Source organism: Zalophus californianus, chromosome 10 (genome assembly GCF_009762305.2).
Source record: "Zalophus californianus isolate mZalCal1 chromosome 10, mZalCal1.pri.v2, whole genome shotgun sequence".
NCBI classification, from domain to species: domain Eukaryota; kingdom Metazoa; phylum Chordata; class Mammalia; order Carnivora; family Otariidae; genus Zalophus; species Zalophus californianus.
Window position 1 is genome coordinate 70,551,285 of NC_045604.1, and position 26,324 is coordinate 70,577,608.

The 26,324-nt window shown below is 58.8% G+C and overlaps 1 protein-coding gene across 3 annotated transcripts; it reads right to left on the reverse strand.

The window, feature by feature from the left end:
• Positions 1–211: 211 nt before the first annotated feature.
• Positions 212–25,142, reverse strand: CLCN7 (chloride voltage-gated channel 7). 3 transcript variants are annotated; one of them, XM_027612232.2, is made up of 25 exons: positions 24,915–25,139; positions 17,954–18,025; positions 13,695–13,766; positions 13,503–13,568; positions 12,938–13,070; positions 12,591–12,700; positions 11,954–12,034; positions 10,801–10,863; positions 10,625–10,708; positions 9,941–10,034; positions 9,643–9,707; positions 9,058–9,174; positions 8,379–8,433; positions 7,858–7,918; positions 7,223–7,361; positions 6,289–6,382; positions 5,061–5,230; positions 3,969–4,020; positions 3,601–3,728; positions 3,350–3,435; positions 3,009–3,138; positions 2,427–2,486; positions 2,174–2,350; positions 1,942–2,022; positions 212–1,752 (listed from the first exon to the last, which is right to left on the reverse strand). In XM_027612232.2, exons 1-25 carry the CDS (start codon positions 25,065–25,067, stop codon positions 1,666–1,668), a joined length of 2,430 nt encoding a protein of 809 aa, XP_027468033.1. In that variant the 5' UTR covers positions 25,068–25,139; the 3' UTR covers positions 212–1,665. The 3 variants fall into 3 exon arrangements, with proteins under 3 accessions (XP_027468033.1, XP_027468034.1, XP_027468035.1); XM_027612233.2 differs by lacking the exon at positions 17,954–18,025; XM_027612234.2 differs by lacking the exons at positions 212–1,752; positions 1,942–2,022; positions 2,174–2,350; ... (2 more) ...; positions 3,350–3,435; positions 3,601–3,728 and having other exon boundaries at positions 3,992–4,517; positions 24,915–25,142.
• Between the last annotated feature and the right edge of the window lie 1,182 nt (positions 25,143–26,324).

Consider the following 26,324-nt stretch of genomic DNA (forward strand, 5'->3'; position numbering starts at 1 on the left):
CCTGCAAGGCCTCCCAACTGCCCATTTCTGGAAAGATCTGAGGAAGAGCTGTTGAGCCGGCAGGTGTGGGTGGTGGCGGCTGGCCTGCAGGGGAGGGGCAGGAGAGCTGGGCCGGCTGGTGGGATGGCATGCAGCCAGGGCGCCCCCGGGAGCTGGGACAGGGTGCAGGCGTGGGCTGCGTGGTGCCTCCAGGCTCCTCGCAGCCACAGTAAGAAAGCAAAGAGACAGGTGCGAGTTTCCAGTGTTTTATTTAACCCAGTGTGGGGGCCAAGTGGCTGGTTCAAGTTGTCATCACATGAACCGCGATGTCCCCGCTTTCCCCACTCCAGGTCTTCAAAGCCCGGCCCAGTGCTCCCTGGTTCATGTCAGGCCAGCATGGACCCGTGCTCCCTGTGCCCCATGACCCAGACCCGCCCAAGGGCTGACCAGGGCTTCCCCAGGACAAGGCGACGGGTCCAAAGTCAACCCCAGTCTGGGGGCCTTTCCACACCCCTCGCAGCCCAGAGTGGTGTCCAGGCCGAGGGCCCCCGGGCGTCCGGGGCCAGTGCCGGCATATTCCACAGACGTGCGTGGGCCACCACTGCCTCCTCACAGGGGTTCTGGGCCTCTTGCCTCCATCTCCTCCGGGGGGCAGGGGGGGGTGGTCAAGGCAGCCCCATCCCGCATGTCCCCTGCTCAGTGGCCCTGCAAATCTCCGACAGCTGGACCGTGGTCTGTGCTGGGCAGGAACCAGGGAGCCGGCGCTGGCCATCAGGGTACAATTCCTTTATTTCTCCCTTCCCGAGCCCCGCCCCCCCCCCCCCCCCCCCGTCCTCATCTCCCTACATCCCCCACAGGGCTCCCGCCAGGAAGGGACTGGCTTTTCGAGGCCCTGCTCCCTGGAAAGGGGCCCAAACCAAGGTGAACTGCCCCCCACGCCGCCAGGCTGCCACAACGGTGGCTGTGTAGCCTGATCTCCGAAGCAGGCCAGGGAAATCACCTCCAGAAAAGGTCCCCTGGGGCCCTGGGGACACAGGACACCAGCCAGGAAGAGTCACAGTACCCTTGCTCCAGGCTCACCGGCCCATCCCAGAGGCTGCCTGCCCCAGAACTGGGACCAGAGCTGCCTCAGAAAGTGGCCCTGGGCCAGGGGTCCTCGGAGGCCGGCGGGAGCCCCCCTGGTTAGGAGTGCCAGGCTCTTGGTGCACAGGGGCCACAGACATCAGTCTGGACGTCGGGGGGAATGGAGGTGTTCAGGCCCACAGATGGTTCAGTTCCCTCTCTGGCCAAGACCCCAGAGGGCCACGTGCTAAGTCTGGGAAAACAGCTGGCTTCCCGCTAGAGCCCGCTGCTGCGTCTGCTCCCCAGGGCCTTTGCCTCCAAGTCCAGGCCCATCACCCCAAGGCCGTAAACAGCGTCAAAGGGGCAAGGCTACGGGGCTCTGCAGCAGCTGCATGTCCCCCAGGCCCCAGCTGGTGAAGCACAGACAGTGTGGTCCCCCTGGGCCGGCCCGTAGGGAAGCAGACAGCACAGAAGCAGCAAGAGGCCCCGCCCTGGGGGCCGGCTCGCTCGCTGTCTCACACACGCACAAACACACAGACACACACACGTCCCGAGGACTGGGGGATGCTGTATCCACTGCTGCCCCGGGGAGCGAGGTGGGGGCCCCAGGGAGGGGCCAGGGCTTCACGTCTGGGCCAGGGAGAGCTCCTCCAGGCCCCCCTTCCCGAGCCGGTACCTGGCCAGGTCCTTCCTGGTCACTAGTCCAACCACCTGCGGGAGCAAAGCCGGGTCAAGGGGGCAGCCTCGTGCTGCTGTGGAAACCAGGCGCCACGCCCTGGGGGAGCCCCGGAACTGGGCACCTGGCCAGTCTGGGTCCCGACCCCTGAGCTCCCCCAGGGGCTGAGAGCAAGTCCCCCTACCCGCCGTGAGCAGGGCAGACAGGAAACCCCGGCCACTCACCTGGTTGCAATTGTCTACCACCACCAGATGCCGAAGGCCCAGGGCCCGGAACAGCTTGAACACCCGCGGGAGGGACGCGTCCTGCAAAGGGGACAGGGCCTCTGCTGAGCCGCCAGCTGGGCCCACCCGCAGAAGGACGGAACAGAGGCAGGACGACCAAGCCCAGGACCGCACACCCCCGTCACGACACGACCAAGCCGCCCCATCCCCAGCAGCAACCCGTGGCAGGCACCTGGGGCACCGTGTAGGGGGAGGGATTCATGAACTCCGAGAGGTCCATGGTGCACTCGCGCTCATCCTGAGACACGTGGATGGACTGGATGGGTGGGAAGCGTGGGTAGGCGTCCCGGAAGTCCTTCAGCCTCAGCCGCCGCCGCACTAGGCCCATGCTGGAGCGCTCCACGAACACCTGGGGGGCAGAGTGCGTCAGAGCCCGGGGCCCCGTTGTCTCCCGCCCCCCCCCCCCCCCCATGCCTGGCAGCTACCTTGTGCTTCAGGAGGACAATCAGCTGGGAGCGCAGGATCAAGCCCTGAAGCCGGGCAGGCTGCGGGAAGAGACCATTGTCTGCGAGGAGCCCAAGACCTAGACCCCTCCCGCCATGGGGCGGGGCACCCTGCCGTGACCTCTGCATCTGCTGCGGGGACACCGCGCCAGGCTCCCCCTCGACACGTGGCCGCCAACTCTGGGCACTGGCCCCACCGCAGGCAGTCCACGCGCTCATCGCTGCCCAGAGTCCGGGGAGCGGCAGCGGGATGTGACCACAGAGCATGGACGAGGCAGCAAGAGGCCGTGGTGAGACGTGCACCGCCAGCCACGCTACGTCCATCCAGATGGCTCCCGACACGCATCACCGCCGACTCCCGGGCTGACGGCGTGGCCTGGGGTAGAAGCCTGAGCCCGCAAACGCCAGCAGCCCTGAGCAGTGGTTGGCACCCCCCAGGCTGCCGCCTCCCAGCCGCGTGACCCATTTCCTTTGCAGCTGGTGGAGGTGAGCTTGATGTGCCTGCGCAGGATGTCCACGTGCACATGTGGGACGGCCACCCCCTGCACCCGCAGCCCTGGGTACCTGGGTGTCACCAGCGAACTCCACTACGGGGAACCCGTTGTGATTGGATGCCGTGTTGCTGAGTATGTCCACGATGATGCCCACCTTCTCCCTCCTCCGTAGGCAGGTGACCGGCGTGCTCATCACCTCCCTGAGGAAGAACATCTGCTGTGGCCTCACCATTACCGACCACGTGACGGACGCCCTCCCTTCACAACAAAATTGAAGCTTGACAGGCAGGAAGCTGCCAGATGCAGGAAACCCAGGGACAAGAAGCCAGGAGGCCAGCCGCCCGGACACCCAGACACCGGTGTGCCCTTCCAAACCTCCCTACTGTTCCACTGGCCCCCCGCCGGCCATACCTGGCAGTGAGCGAGTGAGAGGTGACGGGGGCCTCCCAGTGCAGGAAGGGCACGCTCTGCAGCTGGATGTGCATGTCATACAGGCCCTGAGGAGGGGCAGCAGGGGATGCTGAGAGGCGGAGTGCCCCTCCCGCCGCCTCCGCTGCAGACCTCCCAGCCCCCAGTCTCAGGCTCCCGGCCGGGGGCGTGGTGGGGGGATACACAGAGCAGGGGGCAAGGAACGCAGGCAGGCCTCTTCCCATAAGCCACACCTCGATGAAGATGTCCCCCACGATCTTGGCGGTCATGAGAACCAGCATGATAGGGAAGCCGTACGTCACGTTGCTGGTGGCCTCCATCATGATGACTGTCAGGCTGAGGGTCATCCTCACAATCCCACCTGCCCGGGGAGGTTGGGGGTAGGCTCCAGCCCCTGCAGGCCACTTCGTGACACCACCCTCATCTCTGACTGTTCGTGCCAGCACCCCCACCCATTCATCCTAGTGGTCTAGCCCTGCAGGCTGCAGAGTGGAGACAGCGACCCTGCACGCCACCACGGAATGGACTCGCGGCCTTCCCTTCCCCAAGGGAAGGTGCCCCCTCCTGACCTTGGGACACTCACACGGCAGCTGTGACTCACCCAGCTGGGCAGCTGCTCCCATGAGGGCATACTTGCCAGGGTCCGCCCAGATCTGTAGGGATGACAGAGGCGGTGTCAGAGGGGAGGCAGCCCCCTACTCAAGCCCACCGAGATATGTGACCTCCCCCGCCCCGGGGGCCCCCGGGCCCAGCAACGCCAGCCCTAGGAGAAAGTCCTACACCCCCCACACACGTGCAACCTGGTCTGTGGCAGCATCTACATCAACAAAGTCTGGAAACACCCTGGGTGTACTCTGCTCGGGAGGCCCCGAAGGATCTGTGCCATCTGCACATACAACTCAGCAGCTACGGCAGGAGCACGCATTCCCAGTGCCGAGGAGGGAAGAGGGACAGGTACGTGCAGGGAAGGACGGCGGCGCCCCTGGGTGTGTAGAGAGAGCCCAGCACGGACAAGCATGGGCGAGACCACACAGAGGCCACGCCTGAGCAATTCCCCTGGGAAATGCCTGCAGCAGGCAGATCCGCACAGAGGGCGGGCGAGCAGCTGCAGGGGCTGGGGGTATGGCAGTGATCGCAGTGGGCAGATTTCCTGGGGAGAGAAGAACACCATGTATGACACTAGACGTGTGATCCAGGTAACTATCGCACACGAACAACTCCCAAACTGCAAACTTCCACGGCGGGAGGCCTGACAGTACGTGAATCATCTCTCAACTAAAAAAGAAAAACCCAGAACCACAACTGGAAGGAAACGTGACCCAAGCACGGCCAAAACCTGGAAAAAGGAGCAGGCGGGGGTGCGGGAGACCCTCCCTGGTCCTCCCATGGTTTTAGAAATCTTATTTCAAAGACTCAAATAAGAAAAGAAAATACAAAAAATGAAAGCCTAGCCCCCAGAGACCAGGCACACACATGCCTCAATCATGCACTCTAGTAAGACGGAACATCTCTCCTAATGTGCGTATCTGTCCATCCCGTCTGCGGACGGCCATGCTGATCGAGTGCTCGCATCAAACATCAGCAGCCAGAAAACTCGAGGCCACGCTGAACGACCAGGGCTCAGATGCACCTGTCCTCCCTGCACTGGGAGCCCTGGGTCCCAGGCTTGGTGCACGGAGAAGCCCACACTCACCGCGGCCCCTGTAAGGTAGGACAGGGAAATGCCGAAGAGCCGGCCCCAGGCAGCCCCGATGAGCAGGGATGGAATGAAGACACCGGCAGATACCGTCAGCCCATAGGTCCAGCAGGCCAGGAAGAAGTAGACCAGAGTGAAGAGGCCAAGCGTCATGGGATTGTAGGAGCCTAGGGGAGAGGGGGCTGGCCAGGGCCTGCCAGGTGGATTCACCTGGAACACAGCCGCCCTGCCCAGCTGCCCAGAACTAGCCCCATCCTCAGGGGCCACAGCGCGGATCTCAGAGGCCTAGTCCTCGAGGCAGGAGGATGGCCGCCTGGTGGGTGGGACCCGGTGGGGTCAAGGGAAGAATGTGCAGACCCCTGGATGTCAGGGGAGGGAGGCCATCAGCCATCAATCCATAGGAGACACTTCCAGATGCCAGAAAAAAACCATCAAAGCCTGGGACCAACCAGTCCAGGAGGCTGCTGCTTGCCCGAGGGCCCTGCTCGGTGCTCTGTCCCAAGGGCTTAGCCTCACCCCATATTTAAGCTTTCCTGGCAAATTGCGGGGACCCATCGCACGTACACAGAGGCATAAAGACTAGAAATTTCTCAGTGACCTTGTTTGTGACAAGGAGCAATCAGAGATGCCCTAAAGGACCCCCAAACAGAAAAGGTGATGTCACAGGATGACCACACGCTGGTGTCTATGGGTGCATACAGTAGGCGCTCTCGGGGGCCCATGTGCTGTGGGTGAAGGCGAGGCTGCTGCCCAGATCAGTGCCATGGAAGACGTGTGCTGAAGAGCAGTGGTCTGCACTCACACGCTGGTTTTTTTTTTTTAATTAAAAACGCACACGGCTGGGGGCACCTGGCCGGCTCAGTTGGAGGAGCGTGTGACTCTTAACCTCAGGGTCGTGAGTCTGAGCCCCACAGTGGGGGTGGACGTGCGTGGCTGGTGTGCGTGGAGGCTGGAGGGTGCCCTGTGCAAGCAGCTCCCAGGAGGAAAACACTGAGCAGACAGGAATGTCATCACTGATGCAGGCAGCCCCAGCAGCTGCCCTCCAGGAGGGGAAGGGCCTGGCCCACCCCTGGGCCCCGACCGCAGCAAAGGTGGTGACCTCCGCCCTCAGGGCACAGCTGGCCGGAAGGGGACCCCCAGGCCCAGGGTCAGTCTCAGAGTAGCCTGGAGGGGTCAAGGCCGGTGTGGGGACGTGTGGCTGATGGCACGGAGCTCAGGCACGCACCTGGGGGGTCGTGGAAGAGGCTGACCACACTCTTCTCTGGGGTGTTGAAGAAGGCGGCAGCCATGGAATTGTACTCGCCATCTGCACAGAAGAGCTGTAAGGTTGGAAGAGAGAATGGGCCGGTGGGGCAGACTTGTCTCGGCCTGCACGGTGCCAGGGGCAACCACTGACTGCTGGGACAGGTCGTGGCCTCAGGGGGAGGCAGGATGCAAAGAGCCAGGCCCGGGGACAGAGAGGGCTTCAAAGGCAGGTCCTGCATGCGCGGGCCGGTCCACAGGACACTGGCCGGTGAGTCTGTCGCTGGGGTACACAGGGACTCCGGGGCTCAGCAGTCAGCACCTGGGCCCTGGCACCGGTGGGCTCAGCCCTCCCAGGCTGAGCGGAGCGTGGTTCCGTGACACCTAGGTCCCCCTCCCCACCAACCCACCCCCAGCCACCAAGCATCTGCTCTGCCTCCGTGGCTTCGCCAGATGTTTCACATACACAGAATTACATGACACAGGGGCCTGTGTGTCTGGCTTCTGTCCATGGTGTTTTCGAGGTTCATCCACGTGGCAGCATGTCAAGATTTCAGCTATTTCCACGGCCAAATAAACCCACTTATGGACAAACCCTGTTTTGCTGATCGGTTTGCCAGCTGGCGGACACTTGGCCTGATCCCCGCAGTCCGTGGACACGCTGCAGCGAGCATGTCGGTGCGGGTTTCAGGGCTTCTCGAGTCCACACCCATGAGCCCCCACTTCTGAAGTCCCCATGTGGCCCTGGGCGGGGTGCTGCTCTGGGAGGAGGACCGGGGAAATCCACCCAGCATAATGTCCTCTCTCCCGATGCCCGCCAGGCCCGTGAAGCCCACTTGAGCCTGGAGTTCAGCTGTTGGCCACCCTCTGGCCCTGTCCTGCCTGGTGGACCCGCCCACCGGGCCTGGGCCTCCTACCTGGAGGGGGTAGGACACGGAGCTCCCCTGAAGGGGCTGACAATCTCGGGATGAGTAAATGAGCACGAAGGCGACTGTGGCCGTGACTGCAGCCACCAGCATGGCCTCGATCACCTGGAGGCAGGGCCGGTGAATGTACCTAGAGTCAACAGCAGGATGGACCGGGCCTCAGGACGGCTGGACTCCCCAGAAGCTGCCATGGCACCGGAGTCCGTGCCTGAGAGCCCATCGCAGGGCACGACTGGGGGTGACACAGCACACGCAATCACCAGGTCGTCTCCGGGGCACTCGTCGATGGCATTTTAAATCCGGGCAAGAGAATAAGAAAGAAGTGCTTCCTCGAGCCCAGAGCCCGCCCGAAGGTTTCAGAAACCTGAAAGCTCCCAGAACTGCTCTCCTCACAGGAAGACAGCCTCTGCAGGCCCAACTGTCCCCTGGCTCAGGACCTCCCAGGCCTCCAGCCACGCCCAGCCTCATGGGCACCCCCCAGCCAGTGCTGGTCTGTCTCCACCCCCGATACGAACGACCACCGAGGAGGCCCGTGGGTACATGGCCTTCCATGCAACTCCACAGGCACAGACCCTCAACACACCCATTTTCAAAGGTCCCAGGTCCACAAAACGGAGACTTCTCACCTGATTCGAAACATCGTCAGCCAGTAATTCAAGGCATTGAACACGGCCCCAAGAATACCACCTACGACCAGGAGGAGCAGCATGTAAGGGACAGGAGAACAGGCTCTGTGTCATTGTGTGCTCTTTGTCAGCACAGCCTGGCAGGCGGACAGGCGAATTTCTCAAAGGCTTGGCCTTCCTTCCAGGGAAAAAGGTTTTTCCAAGTAGAAAGCACTGTTCAGAGCTCATTCTATTTCTTAGACAAGTGCCCCACCAAGGGGCTTCTCCAGCAGAGGTAAAGCTCTGGTCTTTCAGCTGTGGGCTCCCTCCTAGGGGTGCGTGAACGGGGCGGGGCATGGGAGGACAGCTCACGGGCTGTGGGGGCCACAGCCCCCTCCGGCTACTTCAAAGCCAGGCCAGGCCTAGGGTCTGCCAGGCCCTGACCCCTCCACACACTCTGACCCCACTAGAAGTCGCCTGCTGCCACCTTGGGGCGGGGAGGATGAGGGACAGGAAGCGTTCCTTCACAGGACGGCCCTTACCCACCACGCCCATGGCGATGAAGATAGGAATCTCATGAATCGTGTACACCATCGTCTGCACAGAAGAGAACGAGCAACCTGTGAGGAGAGCATCGCCAGCCCTCTCCGCTCTGATGCGAGCACAGACAGGGCCTCCGGCACTTGCATGCACAATTGTGGGCATCCGCGGGTGAGAAGCATGGGTAGTTCACAGCAGACCACACTCTCTCTAAGGCTTTTGCCTGCTCCCAGCCCGGGTCTTTGTCCACCTGAAGGTGGGGGATGGCCCGAGCTTTTGCCAAATGGGAATCAGGGGGGCACAAGTGAGGAGGAGCCCCAGGAACACATCTCATGACCCTGAGTGACCCAAGGGCTCTGCTGTGTCCACGTGCGCAGCACCCCTGGGAGCAGGGTCCCAGTGCACAGCACCCATGTGCCCCAGGTGGTGTCAGCACCCTATCCGACAGTCTGCAGACTGCCCAGCCCAGACACCACGAGTGCACGCAGCGGGTATCAGGCGTCCTAACCTGCATGGGTAGGTCAGCTGTGAGCTTCCCTAAGTCACCTCCCGGCCCCTAGAGCTCAATCCTGCAGATAAGAGCAACCATTTCCCAAGAGTCCACATCCTCAGGATGAACTTTAAGTACATGGCCATGGCCCCAGCCGGAGAAAGAGAGAACAAGAAAGCACAGCATATTACCTCTGTGTCAAATCTTCCGAAATTGATAAGCCCTGGGCTGGACAGGTCCCATATGTTTCCATGGTAAATGCTCAGGACAAAATTCAGGGTAAAAGTGGAAATCATGGAAGCAAAGAACTGTGGGCAGAGAGGAACACAAGTGCCATCAGAACTAAGCCCGCCCAGCTGAAGCCCCGGGGCTGGGAGGTCCGGGGAGCCAGGAGGGGGTTGCGGGCTTGAGGGGGTTTGAAGGGGGACCCTCCCCTCCCGTCACTCAGGAGGTGCCCAGCCCCTCATGGCTGGGTGAACGCTTTGCAGCCTTGTCTGGATTAAGTGTCAGGGCCAAGCCAGTGATGGAGCTGAGGGAAGAGGTGAGCAGCGTGCTCTGGGGGGCCCGATGAGGAAGACAACAGGGTGCAAACAAAGCCCACGGCCGACAGGGGAGGCACATGTGGTGGGAGGACAGTGAGCAGCTCAGGTTGAGCGATGGGCAGAGCCGGACATAGCAGCCCTGTGGGGGCACGGCTCCCTGCACAGCAGATCAGAGAGCCCAGGGGACAGCATGGCCTGACCTCCACGAGGAAGCGGCCCTCTGCAGGCACTTACTATTCTCCATGTCAGGAACTGGTTCCAGAAGGAGGCACCCTCTTCCAAGCTGAACAGGACCCCACCTGGAACAGAAGCAGCCCAGCCTGGATGTGCTCCCCAGGACACACAGGGGAGCCCGCCCCCATGCAGCCTCACACCCCACGACCCTGGGGCACCAAGACTGGCAGAGGCAGCCCCCGGGCCTGTCGGGGAAACGCGCCTGCACCCTCACCCTGTACTGAGAGTCAGCAAATACCAAGACCCCTCCTCCACACAGGAGGGACCACGGCCTCCCCCATGCAGCCGTCCCCCTCACCCACGGGGGCTCCAAATGCGGCAGACACGCCAGCCGCAGCTCCCGCTGAGACAAAGTCCCGCTTCTCCGTATCTCTGCGGAAGTACTCAAAGATCTGCAATGGGGACACAAGGGAAGACGCTTCAGCCAGCTTCCCCAAGGGCGCTCCCTTCAGAGCGCGGCAAGGTTGGTGAGCACCATGGAGACAGGGACCGAGGGAAAGGGACAGGGGACACAGACGGGCCTCCGGACGGTCCACTGACGTGGATTCACGAAGACCACAGAACAGATGCAGCAGCACACACTGAACGCGCCCTCACAGGCCAATAGCCAAGAAAGGAGGCTCGAGATGATGAGGAACCTTCAGACCGCGCCAGAGACCCATCACACGACTCAAAACCCCGCGGGAGATGGGACAAAGGCCAAATAAACGAGCCACTGAAAACATGATCTTGATGTAAAAACACAAGAGTGTTCTGTAAAAACCGCAAACATCTCTGAACTCCCACGTAAAGTCAGTGCAACACCCATCAGAACGCTGGCTTTTGAGGGAAACGCTACAAACTGAAAACAAAGCAGCTTCAATCTGCACGTGAGCTGCTCCTGACCTCCTCCGAGGCTCCACGCGCCTTTGGGCGAGACCATGGTCCCAGCAGAGCCTCCTGGGGATGCTGGGGCTGTCCACGTTGGGAGAAGAGCACTCACCTTGAAATCTCGCTTCAGCGACGTTGACCTCCCCTGGGAAATCCCGGCGGCGATCACAGAGCCCGAGTGAATCATTGGCCCCTCCTAGAAGCACAGGACAGCCGCCCTCAAGATAAGCATGGCTCCGAGAGAACAAAGTGGCCTTGGGTCACAGGCCGTGAGCAGGGCTCCATTACCTTTCCCACTGCCAGTCCGCCCACCACGGACAGGATCACACCAGACACTTTGATCACGAGGGTCTAGAACACAAAGGAAGGTATGTCGAGTCTCTGATTAAAGGCCACACACAGTCTGAGAACATGTAGCAAAACTGTGTCCGCGAAGCGATCCAGACTATGCGCCCAGCCCCAAACCCATGAGACAGAGGAAGGTGCACAGGAGGGCCAGCACACAGTGGGCATCCTCGGTGCTGGGCTTCGGGCCGATTCTTTCCTGCTTTTGCGAACCTTCCAATTTTCTATCCCGAGAAGACATGTGCCCCAGAGAGCCGAAAGCAGCAAGTCCTGCTCCTCTGGACGCATACCAGGTTTATCTGCTAACCCTGTGCCCACCAGGGTGGACCCTGCTGTGTGTGGCGGGCACAGGCCCTCCCCGAGGCCGCCCTGCTCCCTCAGGCTGTCACCACCGGTCCTGCACCCCTGGTACAGCTGCAGACCCCAGGAGCATCCCGCCCCGGACGGGCCAACCCAACACCTGGAAATGACCATCAAGGAACCATGCTCCTGACACCCCCATCTCCTCAGAAACGGGGCATTACCGAGAATGTTAAGTGTAATGAATATCAAAGAAAACTATAATAACAGGGGGCGCCTGAGTGGCTCAGTTGGTTGGGCGACTGCCTTCGGCTCAGGTCATGATCCTGGAGTCCCGGGATCGAGTCCCACATCGGGCTCCCTGCTCAGCAGGGAGTCTGCTTCTCCCTCTGACCCTCTTCCCTCTCGTGCTCTCTATCTCCCATTCTCTCTCTCAAATAAATAAATAAAATCTTTAAAAAAAAAAAAGAAAACTATAATAACAGGAAAAACCTCACAGTAAGTATACCTACCACTCTAACAGAGCCTTTCTCTTCCTGAGATAGTAACCACCGTGCAGAACTTTACACGTTCCACACAGCTTGTGATCACAGCAGACGCCCCATTTAAGCACGTGTGCATAATTTAAAACACGTAAGAGAAAATTTTACCCCCTTCCAAAGAAAGTTTATGTGAAATGCACACACGTGCTCATGGGCAGCACAGGGAGTGAGCGAGGCCAAGTCCCAGAGGTGCTGGGAGGCAAATCGGTAGAGCCCAGCCCAGCACCCAGCCCAGCGTCCGCTCCAGGCCTCACCTTGAGCCGGACCACATGGGGGATCTTCACCCCGTTGAGGAAGCACTTGATCTGGGGAATCCCACTGCCAGCGGCGACCGGCTGGAAGGAGAGAGAGGCCGTGCTAAGGCCACACTGGCCCAGGTGGACATGGCCACGCGGTGCCCGAGCAGGGGACAGCTGCCCATGGAGGGGTTCCCGCTTCTCCCCATTCCAGAGGCAGTGATGATGGGGAGTAGTGGGGAACAGGCCATGGGAGGGGTCGGGAATGGAGCAGAGGAGGCCCAGTGTCCCCAAAGGGAAGTAGGGGGGCATCACACTGCACTGCAGATAGAAGCTTCCAGATGCTACACCCATGACAAGGGAGAAGCCAAGAGGCAGGCCACAGGAACAGAGGCTTCTGGGAGAAGTCCCGGAACGAAGGGGTGCTCCCTTCCACCTGGACCAGCCCTGCTGCTGAGGCCCTGCACGGCCTGGGCACACCCCCCAGTCCTTGCTGTGCGGGGCAGGAGTGGCACCACGGGACCCAGGCGCCTTCTGCTTTGCAAACCTAACGCCTGCACCAGAGGCCCCGCCAGTGTAGCCACGCGAACCTTGCCGGCAGGAGTCAGGGTTCCAACCCACAGGAACCCCTGCTGTGACCTCTTGGTGGCCATACCTCCACAAAGGCGACGATCGCAGAGCCCACAAGCACGAACGCAGAATTCAGTGTGGCCCACAGCAAGAGGGAGAAGGAGAGCCCGCCTCTCTCTGTGAACTTGTCGATATCTGGCGCTCATCAAGGACAAGTGGCAGCTTCACCCCTGGCCTGCCTGCCACACTCCTGCAGCCCGGCCTCCTGAGCCAGAGCGCCATCCCGGGCGCGAGACACCACCATGCAGCCATGCCTCCCCCATGTGGCTGGCAAACACGCCCGGCTCGGAGGCCTCACCGCTGGCCCCTCCAGGGACCAGGGTGTTCTGCGGCAGAGCCCGTGCCCCCTTCTGTGCTGGGGACAAAGGATACTGTCCTTGACGACCTTGTACTTCAGGCCAGCCACGTTCTCCACCACGATGTCAATGAAGCAGGCCACAAGGCCCGTGAGGATCCCAATCATGGCACAGATGACCCAGCGCTTCATCTCCACCGTCCGGAAGGCCTACGGGGAGGGCAACCATCAGAAACAGGTGCAGTGGGGGTGGTCTCTGCTCACAGGCCACTCTGGAGACGGTGCCACCAGCCCCTGGGGTTCTGCAGGCCACCACCAGCAACAGCATGCCGCGTGTGGGACCCTGCATCCTGGGGAGGTAGCCTCTGGTCAACGTCTCAGAGGCAGTGGGCCTTCCCAACCAGCTCACAATTGGTGACTGACAGCCCGGGCACCCAACTCTGCATGTCGTTTCCCATCACACCCAACACACCCACTCCCACCCTGTGTCCTGTATTGGCATCTCTGGCTCCAGGACACAAACCAGTAGAATGAATGGTGGCTCCAGAATCAGAGGCTCGAGGACCACAGAGGGAGCGGGAGATGGCTGTGCCCAGCCCGGTAAGCAGGGCGCGCTGCGAGGACACTGCAGCCCAGACTCACCATGTGGTTGATGCGCCTCTCCTCCTCCAGGAACAGCTGGTTCTCACTGTTGTCGTAGTCCAAGCTCTGCAGGACAGCACACACAACGCAGGGCTGACCCCGACGCTCCGGGTTCACAGTAGGTGGAGGTGGGCAGGGGGACAAGGGGCCCAGGGGCTGCGTGGGATGGGGGTGCAGAGGGAGAAGGCCCACCTCGTACTTGAGGGACAGGAGCTTCTCATTGTGCGGGATTTCCTTGGGGAAAGGGTGAGGGGGGTCCATCTCCTGCAGAAGAAAGAGGCAGAGCCACACACTTGACAGCCTGCACATGTGGGAACAAAGCACGAATGGGAAGGGGAGGGGGCAGATGTCCGTCCATCCCACGAAGCCTTCCAGGACTCTGGAAGTGTAGGCCCACGCCCTTCAAGAATGCAGACACATGTCCCAGAAAAGGTGCCAGCAAATTGGGTCCCAGCGACACATCCGAAAATCGAATGACATCATGTTTGTGGAACCGTGAGAAATACGTTATTAATGCACGTCCCAGGTGCTGGCACCCGACTCTGAAATCCTGCAGCCTCTCTGGAGGGTGTTTTATGTGTGCTCGGACACAGGTGGGGGCTGCTAGCCAGAGAGACCAAGGCTGACTAGAGGGTGGAACTCTCAGCTCCACACCCTGACCTGTGACCTCTGAGGAGGGGGAGGGGCTGGAGACTGAGCCCAACACCCTCGACCAATGATCTCATCAACCACGCCTGTGTAACCCGAAATGAAGGGGTCCCAGAGCCTCCGGGCACATGGAGGTGCCAGGAGGGGGAGGGTGGCACTGCCTGGCAAGGGGCAGGGCCTGGAAGCTCCGTGCTCCTTCCCTATCCGCCCTGTGGGTGTCTTCCATTTGCTGTTCCCGAGTCAGCCTTGATGATGAACCAGTAGCTGAAGTAAGGTATTTCCCTGAGTTCTGTGAGCCATTCTAGCAAATTATGGCACTTGAGAAGGGGGTTGTGAGAACTTACAGCTGGTGACAGCCTGGACGTGGTGGCGAATTCATGGAATGGGGCCTTCAGCCTGGGGGAAGGGGGGTCTGCATTCATGCCAGGCAGATAGTGTCAGAATTGAGTTAAATTGTAGGACACTCAGTTGATGTCTGCAGAGAACTGGAAAATTGCTTGCCGAGGAAAACCCACACATTTGGTGTCTGCAGTGTTGTGAGTAAAAACAGCTCAATACCATTTCAACAGAATAAAGGACAAAATCCTCACGATCACCTCAACAGATTCAGAAAAAGGATCTAATAAAAATTCAACACTCCTTCATGACGAAAATACGTCACAAAGAACAGAAAGGAACCTCCTCAACCTGATCAGGGCGTCTAGGAAAACCCCATGGTGAGGTCCCACTCGATGGTGAGAGACTGAAGCTTCTCCCCTAAGATCAGGAACAAGACAAGGGGCACCTGCTCCGGCCCCGCCCACTCCACAAGGTCCGGGAGGTCCTACCAGGGAAGGTGGGCAAGAAGAGATAAAAGGCATCCAGAATGAAAAGGAAGAAATGAAACTCACTATTTGCAGATGACATGACCTCATATACACAAAATCCCCAAAAATACACTAAAAAAATTATTAGAATGACGCATTAACATTGAAGGATATGAGACTGATATGCAAAAATCAAAGGCTTCTCTACACACCTGCAAGGAACAGCCAGAAATGAAATTAAGAAAACTGCATGCACAACAGTGTCAAGAATAAAGTAAGTAAAATTTATTCCTCAAATACATTCAACGGAAAAATATAAGACGTGTGCGCTGAAAACCACAAAACACTGTTGAGAGGAACAGGAGATGTGAATAAATGGAAAGACACTGTGTTCGCGGGTCAGAAGACTAAGCATGAAGTCCCAGCTGGCGTCCTTGAAGAAATGGACATGCTGGTCCTAAAACCACATGGAAATGCAAGGGGTCTTGAGCAGTCAAAATGACCTTGAAAAAGGAGAACAGGGGTGGCTGGGTGGCTCAGTCATTAAGCGTCTGCTTTCAGCTCAGGTCATGATCCCAGGGTCCTGGGATCGAGCTCTGCATCCGGCTCCCTGCTTGGCCAGGAGCCTGCTTCTCCCTTCCCTCTGCTGCTCCCCCTGGTCATGCTCATGCACTCTCTCAAAATAAATAAATAAAATCTTAAAAAAAAAAAAAAAAAAAGGAAAACAAAGCTGGAGAACTCTCACTTCCTGGTTTTAAAATTCACCACAGAAGCTCTAGTCCTCCAGACGGTGTGGCCCTGACACGAGCACACACGTGGGGATCAGTGGAAGCAGAGCCCTGGGAGAAACCCCCACGTTTACAGCCAACTGATTTTCTGACATTTGCCAAGACGACTCATTAGGCAGAGTGTTTTTTTCTGAGAAATGGTCCTGGAAAACTGGACACCCATACACAAATGAAACAGTACGCTTGTCTTCCACCAGACAAAGTTAGCGAAAAAGGAATAGAAGATCTAAAATTACAGAATTCTCAGAAGAGAATCTTTATGACCCTGGACTGGGCAGTGGCTTCTTAGATACGACACCAAAAGCACAGCAACAACACAGTCAACAGGACTTCATCAAAATTAAAAAGTTTTTGTGGGGCATCTGGGTGGCTCCCTTGGTCGAGCGTCTGACTCTTGATTTCGGTTCAGGTCGTGATCTCAGGGTCATGGGCCTGAGCCCCAAGTCAGGTTCTGTGCTGGGCGTGGAACCTGCTTAAGATTCCCTCTCTCCCTCTCCCTCTGCCCCTGCCCCACCTACCTACTCTCTAAAAAAAATAAATAAAAGGTTTTGTGCTTCCAAGGAAACTGAGAAAGTGAGACCACCCAAAGAACGCAAGAAACTTTTTGCAGATTTCGTACATGATGAGCAATGTACATCTAATGTACAAAGAACTCTTATAACCTGATGATAAAAACACAAACAACCCAATTAAAGTGGCACAGGATCTGAACTGACGTTTCTGCAAAGACGACACATGCATGGCCACCAGCACAGGAAAGATCAACTGGCCATCACCAGGCATGAGAGGGACGCAGGTCCGAACTACAAAACCCTGAGGAGGAAATCACATGCAAGGCTGGAGAGCAGGGCAGGCTCAGAAAACATTCCCCAGTAGCTGCCAGACAGCGTGGCACGGGGGCGGGAGAAGAGAATATCACGTTGTCCAAAGGCCCCTAACCCCTGAGATCCCTGTCCCCAGAGCTCACCTCCAGGCCACTCAGGGCCCCTCTCCCACACATGGTGCCTGCTCCCCTGGCCTTGCTTCCTGCATTTCCACAGGACAGGCTCTGTGCTCCCTCCTGGGATGCACTTGTCCCATCTCTGCTCACCTGGCTCAGCCTCAGGGGACACGGACCCTCAGAACCAACTTCTTTGGTCGCCCAGGCTCTGGCGGCCCCACGGTCTACTCCTCATTTTGTACCCCCCCCCCGGCCCCGCTCTGTAGGGAATTGCCCACACCTCATCTGCCCCACCCCACCCCGCATGGAACAGCCCACAACTGCCCTCCCGCTTGGCACAGGACTGCCCACATCTGCCCTCTCACTCTGGTCGGAACTGCCCACACCTGCCCTCCCACTCTGGTCGGAACTGCCCACACCTGCCCTCCCACTCTGCACAGGACTGCCCACACCTGCCCTCCCACTCTGGTCGGAACTGCCCACACCTGCCCTCCCACTCTGGTCGGAACTGCCCACACCTGCCCTCCCACTCTGGTCGGAACTGCCCACACCTGCCCTCCCGCTCTGCACAGGACTGCCCACACCTGCCCTCTCACTCTGGTCGGAACTGCCCACACCTGCCCTCCCACTCTGGTCGGAACTGCCCACACCTGCCCTCCCACTCTGGTCGGAACTGCCCACACCTGCCCTCCCACTCTGGTCGGAACTGCCCACACCTGCCCTCCCACTCTGGTCGGAACTGCCCACACCTGCCCTCCCGCTCTGCACAGGACTGCCCACACCTGCCCTCTCACTCTGGTCGGAACTGCCCACACCTGCCCTCCCACTCTGGTCGGAACTGCCCACACCTGCCCTCCCACTCTGGTCGGAACTGCCCACACCTGCCCTCCCACTCTGGTCGGAACTGCCCACACTGCCACTCTGGTCGGAACTGCCCACACCTGCCCTCCCACTCTGGTCGGAACTGCCCACACCTGCCCTCCCACTCTGGTCGGAACTGCCCACACCTGCCCTCCCACTCCGGTCGGAACTGCCCACACCCGCCCTCCCGCTCTGCACAGGACTGCCCACACCTGCCCTCCCGCTCCGGTCGGAACTCCCCACACCTGCCCTCCTGCTCTGCATGGCCCTGCTTGTCGTCCACCACCTTCTTGTTGGGCGTTTACTGCCTGCGCTCTGCTTGGCACCTCCACAAGAGCAGGCCTCGTCCTTCCTGGGGGCAGGTAGGCGCTGAGAACTGAAAGGATGGGGAATGAGTCTACTACTCACCGGGTCAAGCAGCTCATCGTCCAGCTCCACGTTGCTCATCTGTCCAATCCGGAAAAATGCTGAACGTGGTGACTAGAAGCATAAGACAAATCGTGGGGTGCTCAGTCATAGGTCGTGCGGTCAGTGCTGGACCCCAGAGAAGTCCAGACTCTGCATGAGTCCAGGCCTTCTTTACCCCAGAGGCCCCGCTCCCCTCCCTTAGCCTAAGGCACGGCTGAGACTGCAGACACCTGCCAGCCCTGGGGACCAAGGGCTGCAGGGTGCCCACGCCAGCAACCTCCAGGCTCCCCCACCCCACCCACTTCCCGTATCCCCTCATCATGAGACTGAGGAGCTCCAACAGGCGGGGAGCTGTGCCCGGCCTCCAGGTAGGCCCTCCAGGCACGTGGCCACACTGCCGCCAGCCACCGGGGAAGACAAGCAGGCACCACACGGCCATGGCAGAGGCCTAGGAGGCAGAACGCAGGCACCTGCCACCTTTGCAATTCAGAAAAACACGTTTCAGGGTCAGTAGGTCCCAGATGCCGCGGGGAAACATGACCCGTGGTTTCTCTTAAGTGCAGGTGGGGCTGGGCGCCCTGCCGTTTATCCGGCGGCTCTGCACACGGTGGAAAACCTGCCGCAGCAACGAGAACAAATCCTATAATCGTCCCCCTGCTCCAAGGCTTTGGGCGCATGTGGTCAGCAGGAAGCAGATGACCGTCCTACTGCCGTGTGGTCAGAAGGTCAGCAGTCTCCTCGTGCTGCATCACAAGGGGCCGCTCTCCTCACTTGAAACCATCACATGGGCATTTGCCACCTCACACCCCCACAGGAGCACGGGTGAGGGTATATTGCTACAATTGTTCTACTTTGTTACCAGTTATTGCCCTAACCTTTCACTGTGCTTAACTTACTAACTGCCAGAGACAGGCGCCTACAGTGAACACGGTCGTCCCAACACCCCCCCTTACCTCAGCTACAGCAGCACATGCTCGTCCCACAACAAGGGGAGCTTCCGAGCAGCGTGCTCACGTGGTATCAGCGTGCTCCCTGTGCACAGCTGGGCACTCTACTCCACGTGCATGCGCTCAGGACCAGTAACACGGGGGGTGGGGTGCGGAGAGAAATACGGGTTTCTCTTTAAAAACACTGACAATGCCCCCAAACTGCTGAATCCAATGAGAAAGGCAGGGTGGGGCTCCGCGGCTCCAAGCCTCGGGCAGGAAGGCTGGCCCTACTCGCCAGTGTGCCGGCCTAGCAAGGGATCCCAGTTCTCAAGCCAACGGTAGCCAGGAGGGCCCTGGACCTGGCTGTAGCCTCTACTCACACAGGACACTTGTAAGCAGTGGGGGTTCTGGGCCACCACCCGGCCACCAGCCTGGCCACAGCAACACCAAATGCACGTCCCTGGGGATGTGTCTGTACACGCAGACCACCCAGGCAGGCAGGTTTGAATGTCCACGCAAAGACGGACAAACCCAGCAGAGCAAGGCCAGGCAGTGCTGAAAGTCCAAGTGTGAGAGGCACAGGAGAACGTGACCCGCCCTCCGGCCCAGCAGGTGGAGCCACAGAGAAAGGCAGCCTGGCCACTTGCATCTCACCCACCACTGATCAGGAAAGAAGCTCGGTTACACTGGGCAGTCATCCCTCCACAACAAGTGGGCCCAAAGTCGGGGCCCATCACACATCTCCTCTCACATCTGCAGTTTCCAAGAGCCAGGCTGCAGCCTCAGGAGAGGTGTGACAGGAATGGTCCGGTCAGGGGCACCTGGGTGGCTCAGTCGTTAAGCGTCTGCCTTCGACTCAGGTCATGATCCCAGGGTCCTGGGATCAAGCCCCGTGCCGGGCTCCCTGCTCAGTGGGGAGCCTGCTTCTCCCTCTGACCCTGCTCGTGCTCTCTCTCTCTCTCAAATAAATAAAATCTTACAAAAAAAATAAGAATGGTCTAGTCGACACAGACTCACTTGCTCAGGTGACACAGGTCCTCAGCACCTGACCAGAGAAAGAGAATGTGAGCGGGGCAGGGCAGCCTGCATCCCAAGACAGCAGCCTGGACCGGGAGGTGGAGGCCCCTCCCTTCCCCCCACTTCTCTTTTCTGGGCTTTAAGTGCATCTTCCAGGAAATATCTTTCGTGATGAAACAAGCCATTTACTTAGAGCTCAGTGACTGACTTGCAGCTGTGTCTGTTTCTTTGTCTTGAACACAGGTTAGATTACATACCGGGTCCTCAAACTGCTGACACGCACAAGAGCCCGGACGAAATCTCTGGGGTGTGATGCTGAGTGAAAGCAGACAATCCCAAAAGTGTGTAAAAGATAACACACTGATCAGCCGCACAGACCTGACACTCAAAACGTCGGGCCAGGGGAAGAACAGATCGGGGTGCAGGAGGGGTGACCACAGAGGCCGGACAAGAGAGCTCCGTGCTGAGGCTCGCGCTCTGCATGCTGACCGCAGGGGTGCAGACGTGGGACTTAAGGGCGGAGAAGTGCCCACATGCCCACGTTGACATCCCGGTGTCAGCTCGGTGCTGTCATTCTGTGGGCCGGAGGCCGTGGAGGAACCTGGGGGAAGGCGCACGGGCACTCTCTGTATAGTCTTGTCAACTTCCTGTAAATCCACACTTATCTGTAAACATTTTAAAAATGTACATGCAAAAGGGACGGCCACATCACACTGAGAAACTTCCGTGCATCAGAGGAGACAACAGAGCGAGAAGGCAGGCTACACTACGGGAGAACATATTACACATCGCATACCCGAAAGTTTACATCCACAACATGTCAAGAACTCCTACAAGTCAACAACAAAAACAACCCAGTTAAAAAAAGTGGGCAAAGGACTGAAGACACGTCTCCAACGGTGACACACGCATGGCCAATAAGCACATGAAAACGTGCTCAACACCACCAGCCAAACCACAGAGCAGCGTGTGTGGGGAGGATGGGGGAAGCTGGTGCCCTGCACGCCGGGGTGGGGGAGCACGACGGTGCAGCGGCTGTGGAAAGCAGTGTGGCGCTTCCTTGGAAAATTAAACACAGGATGACCATGTGACCCAGCAATCTGACCCCTGGTGTGTCCTGAAAAGAGCTGGAAACGGGAACCCAGAGACCCTTGCACACCATGCCCATGGCAGCATGATTCACATCAGCCAAGGGGTGGAAGCAGCCCTGGTGTCCCCTGACGGATGAATGGATAAACCTACCATGGCCCATACGGGCAACACAAAGTCTCCTGGCCTTAAAAAGGAAGGAAATTCTGCAATCCGCTACAACATGGACGAGCCTCAGGGACGTTATGCTAAGAGAAAGCAGCCCGTCACGAAAAAACCAACACCATATGACTCCACTCACAGCACAGATTTCTAGAACAGTCAGGTTTATGGAGACAGAAAGTAGAAGGGTGGGCAGGAGGGGCTGGGCTGAGTGTTTCATGGGGACAGTTTCAGTTGTGCAAGACGGACCAGTTCCCTGGGTGGGTGGCGGGGCTGGTTACACAACACATGAATGCCTCTAACCTCACTGAGCTGTACGCTTCAAACTGGTCAAGGTGGTAAATTTTGTTATGCGTTTTCACTCAAAGTAAAACCAAGTTTAAAAATAATCTGAAGGCCATTTGCTGTCCCGCTGGGCTGTTATGTGTTCTAGCAGGCTCCACGCTCAGCAAGGAGGACAGAGGGCTCCAGCAGCCAGAGGCTTCCAGGCCAAGCACACAGATGCCCGTAAACAAAGTAAGTGCAAACGTGAGGAAGCCTGTGACGTCAGGTGGACAAGGAGGCCTGCAGGCTGAACCCCAATGAGGAGAAGGACTAAGCTGTACAGCAGGGGGCTCTTGGGACCCTCTGTCCAGGCCTGGGCCCAGCCTTGTCCCTCAGCTCTCGAGTCTACGCCCCTGCTGCAGGCGGTGGTCTGTCCCGCCCCCACTGACCCTGCACCGGTGGTACTGAAGGCAGGAGGGACACAGATCTGGGGAACCCTCAGGGAGGGCACTGCAGCAGCCAGCCTGAACCCTACAAAGTGAGGCTGTGCGTAGGGAGACAGAGAGGGAGGAGGTCAGGTCAAGGATACTGAAGCAGAGGAACTTCCAGAAGAGCTGAGCCCGGTGCTGAGAGCCACCTAGGAGAAAGACGGAGTGCTCACTTATTGTAGAGGAGAACTCAAGGGGTCAGTGAGGACAACAGGTGACCCGCCCCTGACACTCTCAGGCTGTGGTCTGTGGCTCCAGCCGCCAAGGCAGGACACAAAGGTAACCCAGTTCCCAGAGAAACAAGATCTGTAGAACTGACTCTAAACACTAACCTGAGAGTCCTACACCCGCACCACCCCCACCCCCCGCCGGCCCCAAGGTGTCTCAGGTGGAGCTTCCTAAAGCTGAGGTCCCTGGAATCGTCCTGCATTTACAAACACTGTAAATACCCCACTCCTCCACCTCTGGAGCATCTGTTTCTGCCTCAGAGTTCCCTGTATAAGTTCTCGAAATGCTCCGCTTCCCACTGCCCACACATATGACCATGACTTGCTGGCTGACCTCACCCCCTCCTTGTCCCAGCGGGAGAATGGCAGTGACTCGCTGGTAACTCACCATCACCCCACACTCCAGCACGACGGGCCCAGGGGCCTGACAAAGGGAACAGCAACCAACAGGTGGCTCTCAACAGCCTGCTCCTGGGAAGCTGGAGGCTGAGCTCAGGACAGTCACCAGTCTATCCTGCCAGGGGCCGTGCCTACTCCCCGCTGGGCACTCAGCAGCCTGGCAGGGTAGCCACATGGCACACACTGCCCAGAGCAGCTACTTCAGGAGCTCGGCAGGCTCCGCTCGCGCCAACACCACCACCATCCAACTCTGGACATGATGCAACAAACCCCAAAGGGCCAGGAGGTGGCCATGAGCTCCCACGTCTGATTCACTAGAACGTTCCTGTAGGGTGGTTGTTGATCCGGGCTGTCATTTTAGTTCAAATGGCCCCGGACTAACAGCAGCTTACAGGCCACCGTCTGCTGCAGAGCCGAAGTGCCTAGTGCCGAACTCAGCCTGTGGGCCCAGAGCAGACCTTCCCCACAAGAAAGCGGCATCAAGGAATCCCGTCAGCGGCCAGCAGAGTCACACCATGAACGATAACCCAATGACAGTCGCTTTCGTGCTGCTGTTTCCAATACTAATACACTGAGAGTGGCTACCGTCCACCAACCGGGACAGGCACTGCTCAGCACAGCACACACATTCACCTTCCTGCAGGGAGGACCCTGAGGCAGAAGAGGCCACGGGGCTTGCCTCCCGGGATGCGGAGCAGCCTCCCCCTTGCCACCAGTCCACACAAGACGGGCTAGGATCCTTGAAGACTGAAATCTCCAGCTTCCTGCAGAACTCTCCCTGAAGTAAAGCCAAATTCAAAGGCAGCAGCTGTCCCCTACAGGTCTGACCCGCCTCTCTCCCCACTCCGATCTACTTTCCAAACTCACAGAGGATCTCAAACACACTCTCCATCCTTTCCCACCTATTGCCCGCCTGAGGGTCTTGCACTCCTCAAGACTGGACCCAAATGGGACCTCTCCTGCCCTTGGGGCCCCTCACACAATCTTCACAGAGCACCAGGCGTGTTTCTTCACGAGCCTACATCCAGTAGGAAGCTGCTTCTGCACCCGTGTTCCAGGCAAACTGCATGCACCTGGGCACACAGTAGGTGCATAATAATTCTTTTTTAATTGCTTAAGAGAAACTAGTCGGCTGTCGCTAAACACAAATGAACAATAAAAGTTGCAAACTTTTTTTTAACAGAATGACTTTTTTTTAAGACTTCAAAAAGCTCTTCTTAAAAAAAAAACCCAACTCCCGTATCTACTTGCAAAGAGAAGTGGGAAACGCACATTCAGTCCTGAGATAAACCCAAATACCACCTCACCGTTTCCAGTCTCTTTACCTGACGACCCTTAAAGCCAGTTTTACAATTCCATTTGGTAGACCCCAGGTTACTTTCTTTTAAAGGGAAAAAATAACGTTCCAAGAAGAAAATAATAAAGCACCCTTAAGGCTCCCCTCCAAATTAGCCATTTCAGATCACATCTCACGTAGACACAGAGAGAGCATTTCAGGACAAAATTTCACCCGAAAAACAGACTTGCACTTTCACTCTGATGCGTTTCCAAGGGACTGGAGGAACCTGAAGATAAGCCCTACAGAAACAGCCTGACGCTGTGTCCTTCCTAATTTTTAAGGACCATTCTAACGTTTAAAGGACAGATACTAAACAACAGAAGAACAATACCAAAAATAGAATAAGACCAAACAACACATAAAAACAGCCATCAAATAAAAATGAACACAACACACATATGTGCATGCAAAGACTTTGCAAACCGCATCGCTAATGCGAACACACCGCAACCACTCTGACTTGTTGCTTACAGCGTCTGTCTGCACGCTCTCATTTCATTTAGTTGGTAAGGAAAACTGGGTGCAAATATCTGTCATTTCTAAGATCGCCCTGTACCGATTCTTGCAGAGAAGGGTGGCCCACAGAGCCCCACACTGCAAGAGAAAACTCGGCAGGCGGAGGCTCGTGCGCGCTCAGAAAACAGTGTCATGGTGAGCTCGGCCTGCTCCTCGAACCCCACCAGTCACCCGGCCCAGAGCTTCCTCCCAAGACTCCAGAACCCCAGGGCCTAGGTTCCGATGCCAGCAAATGCCATCTGCCAAGGAAGACCCGGGGCACGTTCCCGCACCCGTCTGTGGCTCAATTCCCTCCTCTTCACCGGGGGGGGGGGGGCGGGGGGGAACGATGGAAGCACCGATGAGCCGGTCACCACCCGCCAGGCACAGGGCCAGCCACCGGCCAGTGAGCGACCCTCCGCCTGCCAGAGCCGCTGACTCCCGAGTCGGAGCGGCGGGGAAGGCCCGACCCACGCCCGCCACTGCGACGCCGGCTCCCGGCGGTGGGGAGACTAGGCGCGGGCCGGGGCTCTCCCGGCGGACGGGCCTCACCTGACGGGCGGCTGCCGGCCCGGCCCCGTTCAACAGCGGCGTGCTCTCGCCGGCCGGCGCCCCGGGCCGCGCCGTCCTCCGCAGCAGAGGCGCCGCCTCGTCGTCGTCCAGGTCGCGGCCGGACCACGACACCTTCTTGGACACGTTGGCCATGGCCCGCGGAGGACCGACTGGCCGGAAAAGCGCGGCGGCCGAGTGTTTGTTCTCGTGACCCGCGCCGCGGCCACGTGACCCACGAGACCGGGCCACGTGACGCGCGGCGGCGGCCGCGCAGGGTCGTGCGCGCGGGGGGCCTTCTGGGAGTTGTAGTCCCACTTCTGGCGCCCTCTGGGCGGAGGGGGCTCCGCGGCCACTCGGGTGACCAGCGGGGACCCGGTCCCCGAGAACGGATCGCGGCAGGAACGGAGAATGGAGCCGGGTTCCGCGCAGACGGGACAGGAGGACGGGGGAGGAAGGCGGGCAGGCAGCCCCTCCTGGAGCAGGTGGAGACCGACCAATCGGCGCGGGAAGAAGGACGGGTGGACACCCGGCAGCCTGGCCGCCGCGGGAGAAATGACCGGTCGCAGGCGCGTGCTCCGCCGTCCGGGCAGGTCTCCTGCGCCCGGGCCTGTGCGCGGTCTCGGTATCTCCCGGCGGGTTACCGATAACGAGGAAAGGGAAGGAATCTTGGAAGTCAGGTGGATGCCCCTGGAGCCCAGGACAGGCTGAGCACCGCCCGGCCTCCCGGGGCTTGTGCCGAGGAGGACACACGGCTCCTGGGGCATTGCTGCAGAAGCTGCTTCGCCGAGTGCCCTCATCAGGGGGGGAATCACACACGCACCCAAACTGAGGGACATCGGCTAAACCGCGAGGCGCTCTGTTCCGCCACGAAGGGCCGGGACTGCCCTCTGGGATGGGATTGAAGAGACAGGACGGCTGAAGGCTCCTGGCGGCTCTGGCCTTGCTGGGACAACTGGCAAAGCTTGGGCATGCACTGGGCTGGGTGGTGGGATTGCTGGGTTCCCCGCCCAAGGCTGAGCATTGTCCTGGGGTCACCGCAGGAAAGGTCCTTGTTCTCAGGAGACACGGGGTGCATGCAGGTGGATGGGCTGCGAGGTGTGTAGTTGCCTCATCGTGGGGGCAGGGAGCCAGCGACAGAGGGGAGCAGATGTGGCCCAAGGCCAACGCGGTCAGTCTAGGCCCAACGTGAATGACCTGCAATGTGTTCGTCTTGCAACTTCTGTTTTTTGGTTGGGAAACTTTTCAAAAGGAAAAGATTTACAAAGTGTTTTAGAGGCTCTGAGGCTGAGAAGTTAACAGAGCCCCTCCCTTCACACAACTCAAAATCAGAACTAAAACTAAAATAAGAGAAGTTGGACAGGGTTTTCAATTTTCCCCACAATGACTGTGCAGCGCTCTTTTGGGAATTCT